A 6,000-nucleotide genomic window follows, 5' to 3' on the forward strand; every position below is an offset into this window, starting at 1 on the left:
CAAAAAATCTAGTTTTCAGTTTAAATACTCCCTAGTCCCTCCCACGCATAGCAAACGCATATATATTAAAATATTTTATTTAAGGGTATACTTAAAGTTTCATATCTTTCAAAATTAAACTTAATGTTTTTTTTTAGTATTCCACTTTGAAAACTTAAAGAAATTGTCATTTTTATAGATAAATTATATCATTCATCACTCAACTATTTTTTACTCCTATTATGGTCATTGAATTTTATTTTTTAATTTAATATTTAACTCTCAAATTACTATTATTTTAATCACTCTAACTTATTTTATTAATATTTTTCATGACATGGTATATTTTAATAATTTTTTTTATTAATATATGTTTAAAATTTAAAAAAGAAGAAGAAAGGGACGAGTTGGAGAGGCCGATAAGAGAGGTTGAGAGGGTAGGGTAAGTGGTTTGTGATTTAGGGTTTGTGATATAATTTAAATTTAATTTTTTATTTTAATTATAATAAAATAATAATAAAAATGTTATGTCACAAAAAAAATTAATAAAATAAATTAGAGTGATTAAAACGAGAGTAATGTAAAAGTTAAGTAGTTAAATTGAAATTCTTTAAACTTTAGTAACTTAAATAGGAGTGAGAATATAGTTGAGTGATGAATAATATAATTTATCCATAAAAAATGCTATATACAACAATGTCGTTAAGTTTTTCACGGTGAGGTGCTAAAATAAAAAAAAAATAAACATTAGGTGTGATTTAAAAAATTAAAGTTTAGATATTGAAACGAAATAAAAATGAGAGTTTAATTACTACATATGTAGGTTACCCTTTATTTAAAGGAAAGGTATATTAATCATTATTAAAATATATGAAAATATTTTTTAAATAATAAAATTATAAAATAATCATTTTTAAAATAAAGATAATTTTTATAAGTTTAAGAATTGTTTTATAATAATTTTATAAATTTAATACTTGTTTTATAATAACTTAATAAAATTTAATTATTATTTTATAATTATTTAAAAATAATTTTCATTTTATAACTGCCAACATTTCAATAATAACAAAAAATATTTTTATAATTAATTAAATATGATATATTAATAGTATTATAGTTTAAAACTAAAGATTTAAATAATTAGTTATTATTATAAATTTGAAGTTTTACATAACTAATAAAAATAGATAAAAAGTCTATTTGGAGCAGGGTGCTATATATGTAAGGATAGGTATTTGACTTAAATTCAACGTGCTTCAATTTAATTTTATAAAATTAAATATTTTTCTTTAAATTTAGTTTTAAATCAAATTAAATCGGGTCAGATTTTTTTAAATATAATATTATATACTATCGGATTTAAACTTAGGGTAAATTATATGTTTAGTACTTAAGCTATCAATTTTGATCCGTTTTAGTACCTAAACTTTTGATTTTTTTTAAATCATACCTCAAGTTTAGCTTTTGTTTCATTTTAGTGTCATGTTCAAAATTTTACGTTAAATTTTGAAAAAGAAATAAAATTTTAGGTACTAAAACGGACCAAAACTGATAATTTAAGTACTAAACGCGTTAAGTTGTTAACGACGGGTACTAAAATGAAACAAAAATTAAACGTTAAGTAAATTTTAAAAAAATGAAAATTTAAATACTAAAAATACTAAAATTAATAATTTAGATATTAAATATTTAATTTACCCTTAAATTTATGATAAAAATATCTATCTCAAAGCGGGATAATAATATAATTAATTTTTATATATTTAAAGATAATTACTATAACATATCTTTATCCATATTTTCAATTAGGTCTTTATCTTAATTAATAAAATAAAAAAATATATATGTCAAATCGTGTAATGATTTTACTTTAAAATTTGTTCAAAGTTTTGAGTTAAATGAAATTTTCTTAAATCTAAATCTTAAATGAAAAATTTAACCTCACTTCATCCATGAGCATCCTATATATGTACTCGTTATTTATCATAATCTCTTGCTCCATTCCGATCTGTTTTCGATCTTAGGTGTCAGAATTGAGATGGAGAGAAAGTCATCGTCTTGTAGGCGCAGGCGAAATTCCATCGGTTGCATGCCTGCCATTTTCAGCTTCTTCACCAAAAACCATAAGCGCTCGAAATTTATCACCCGTGGTTCGTTCGATGGCTTCTCACTATTTTTGTACTATAAATTTCCCTCCACTGCAATTACTCTTGATTAGATTTTAGTCGATCAATGTTCACTACATTATTCCGATCCGATCATGATTTTCAGGGAAAGAGCGGCGAAAGGAGGCGGCCGACGGCGAAGAGAGGCCAAAAGATGCAAAGCTTGTAATTAGGAGTCCAACGCTTCCAGTAGAGATGCGGCGATCGTTGTCGGTTGAGGTGGGGAACCATCGCCATGCATTAGTGGCGAGGTTGATGGGAGTAGATAAATTTCCTCCGCCATTGGAATCCAGTTCCGTTGCCGATGAGAGAGTGAGTTTGCAGCAGGTAAGACCAGCGGAGAAGTGCGACGAGGACTTGAAGGCGCTTCAAAGGATTATTGAAGTTGTGAAGACGAGCATCGGTGTTGGATTTGGGGAATGCAATGAGCTTAGTAAGTCTTCTCCTACTTGACTGAATATCTAATTTATTAACATCATATTTGTTATACCTTCAAAAAAAAAATCAAAAAAAATTATTCGTCTGAAGTCTTCTCAAATAACTACTCTCTACTTTTCTTCTCATTCACTGTATCTTCCATTTATGTTTTCATCTTTTTTCACGAAAAAAATATCTACCGACGGCTGTTACTTCGTCGGATGTGATTTTTCGTTAGATTAGAAAGAATAAATTATCAACATCCGACAAGATTAAATTGTTCCTATCAATTATTTTCATGATAATGTTTTTAAATTCTTTTTAGATGATGAATAATTACAATAAAAACTTTATTCCAAAGCTAAAAAGCTTAAAACGTTGATGGTGGTTGCATTCCATTGAAGAGGAAACACTTTGCCTTTTGCTTTAGTTGAAAAAATAGGATTCCAAGTTCATAATAAATCATCATTATAAGCAGTGTAGCAGTGGGAGACAAAAGTAATATCTTTGTTGCTATGTGCAATCATAGCCGGGGATAACAACGGGTTGGATTGGGTCGGATTTGGATTAATTCGATTTGATCTGAAAAATTATATCTTTCATTCAACTTCGATCCGTTCCAACCCGATAAGAATTTAATTAAAAATAATAATAAATAAATGGTATATTATAGTAACTATCCATAAATTTATTTAGAGAAATCATATTATTACCTCGGATTGAGTTGAATCACAGTTTTTTACCTTCCATCCAATCCCGACTCGATCTGACCCTATAGGATTGGATAGACTTCATAGCATGCCCCAATTCTTTTACTACATTTTTTTATTAAACTAATGTGATTACAAAGTGATATTTGTTCTAAATACTCTTAATTATTTGACAATAAATGTTAATCATTCTCTTTAAGATTAACAATCACTCTTCAATAATCCCTTTTACTACCTTTTTAATTGCCCCCTTCCCTTAAATACAATATCAAAGATTTTATACTTTAATTCTATGCATATAAATGTATTGGCATGCACGTATAAAATTCAACGGTATTTTTTTGAATGGAAAATTTTATCAGTACTAATTAGATTATATAATTTAATTATATATTTTAAAAATAAAAAATATGTTAAACTAATTAGAAAATTATAAAAAATAGAAAAAATATTTTAAGAGATCTAAAAAATAGGGAAAAATAACCAAAGATCCCAAAAACTATTTCTCACTCTTTCTTCAATCTAAAAATTTTGAAAAATACAATCCCTTCCTGTTCGTCACTAAAGGCCCCCAATCCACAGTTCATCTTACAGTCGACACATATAATTAGAAAAACCGGCAACCCTTTTATCAACTTTCTTAGCATCCAAACAGTCACTTTTGTTTAAAAATAGCAAACACTCCTAGCTTCTTTGGCAATGGGCACAATTTATAGACATAATCTAGATAGGGTTAGTTGAGGATTAATTGTAACTTGTATGAATCCATCCATCAAATGGTTCTAGTATAAAAGAGAATGTTATTCTCCTACTTTGAGAAGTCATAATCGATAAGATTCCTCATGATAAATTTTTTTATTGTAATCGATTTTTATCATTTTTAGTCTTATATTAATAAGTTGTATATTAGAATTTTCGACCAAGACACCTTACTTAACAGCTTAATTCAGAAAAGAGACAGTACCATGGTCAAAAATGGTATCTCTTTCATGGATAAGACTTTATTTCGGAAAATTAACTCATTTCTTGCTTTTGTGAATTGTGACTGTTCATTCTCACCATTTACAGCCTCCATGATAGATGAGAACGAAGCAACATATTGTTGTTTTCCGTCCTTTGAACCGGATTAACTTTGAACTCCCACATCTACTCTGAAACTCTTGACCGGAAAGTTATTCACACCACACTTAACAACAAATATTTCATTCATATATAGATTGTTGTATTGAATCTGATCTGAGTATGTAATTATTGATAGGAAAATTGTAGTTGTAATGGTTGCAAGCCGTTTATCCTTTCTGATTTGAACGAAGAGTTAAGTCCAATAGTTTCAGTGAATCGGAGAAGGTGATATACCATGATAAGAGAGAAATTAAAGGAGAGAAAGATTCAATAGCCGCCATGCATGAATGAAGAAAATCCTAAACTCTTTTTTCTCTCCTTTAATCTCTTTTGAGCATCGTATATTACTTTCCTTATCTGACTGAAATTATAACAACCACAATTTTTTGTCTACAGTAATCAATTTTACCAATGTTACCATGAAAATAGACTTGGGGTTTGGACATTACTCTTTTTTTTCATATGTAGAATGTATTTGTATTGCTTTAATGTAGGAGGAAGACGAAGCCTACAGCAGAAGCACCAAGTAATTAAGAAGAAGGCAGAGGAAGAGGACATCGCTGCCACTGCCAGCAGTGGGGAAATCAGCTTCCTCCGTAGATTTACAACGGAACACGTTGCTTATGCGAAAAGCAATAACAATGATGAGGGAAATGATTCAGTTTCGAGCATGAGAAGAAGCGCATTAGCCATGATGCACAGTGTGCATCAAGTGTGCAAGGATATTGCATGGGGTGAAAGGCGAGAGATTGGCATAATAGGCTTGGCGTTGCAGCAGAATATTTTCAGAGATTTGATTCATGAGCTTGTTCAAGACATTGCTTGCTACTCTAACTAATTTCATCCCTTCCATTTCAAGCACTATATGTAGAGAGCCACGATCCATTTAGAGAGTTGTTGGATTAAGGATGGATGAAAATAGATGACTGAGAATATCTCTATATTTCTTATTATTGATTTCAACTGTCAATTTTCACTCATCTAATGATCCTAAAAAGGTGTAAAACTAAAAATTTTACCGTAAATATTAATGGATCTTGAATTGCGTCTATTCTTCTACGCTCGGAGATTGAATTGGAGCATATAATTAAACATATATCTTCCTTCTTTATTATCTTTACCTTTTAACTATACTAGATCAGGTTTATTTCGTTGTATGTTGCAGACGACTTTAAAACGTCGCGCACATCTGACGATAACTTCCCATGCATGCATCAATGGCAGGGTGGCAAACAGGGGCAGCTAGTACGGCCAACTATCTAAACCAATCAACGCATGATATCCCACCTTCGACTTCAACTTTAATTTAATTTTTCTTTAGATCAACTAATGAGATTTCAAATTCTCACCCACCCAATTTAAATAATTTGGTAACGTGTGCACATTATATTTACTATGAAATATGATAAAAAATATATAAATACATATTGAAATTTATTATTGGATTAGATAGATAGATAGATAGATAGATAGATAGATAGATAGATAGATAGATAGATAGATAGATAGATAGATAGATAGATAGATAGATAGATAGATAGATAGATAGATAGATAGATAGATAGATAGATAGATAGATAGATAGATAGATAGATAGATAGATA

The 6,000-nt window shown here is 29.0% G+C and overlaps 1 protein-coding gene across 1 annotated transcript; it reads left to right on the forward strand.

The window, feature by feature from the left end:
• The first annotated feature begins 1,927 nt into the window (after positions 1 to 1,927).
• LOC120181822 lies at positions 1,928 to 5,376 on the forward strand. Its single transcript, XM_039186873.1, has 3 exons — positions 1,928 to 2,132; positions 2,254 to 2,580; positions 4,891 to 5,376. Exons 1-3 carry the CDS (start codon positions 2,021 to 2,023, stop codon positions 5,232 to 5,234), a joined length of 783 nt encoding a protein of 260 aa, XP_039042804.1. The 5' UTR covers positions 1,928 to 2,020; the 3' UTR covers positions 5,235 to 5,376.
• The last annotated feature ends 624 nt before the right edge of the window (positions 5,377 to 6,000 follow it).

Source organism: Hibiscus syriacus, unplaced genomic scaffold, assembly GCF_006381635.1.
Source record: "Hibiscus syriacus cultivar Baekdansim isolate YM2019G1 unplaced genomic scaffold, ASM638163v2 tig00112536_pilon, whole genome shotgun sequence".
Lineage (NCBI taxonomy): Eukaryota > Viridiplantae > Streptophyta > Magnoliopsida > Malvales > Malvaceae > Hibiscus > Hibiscus syriacus.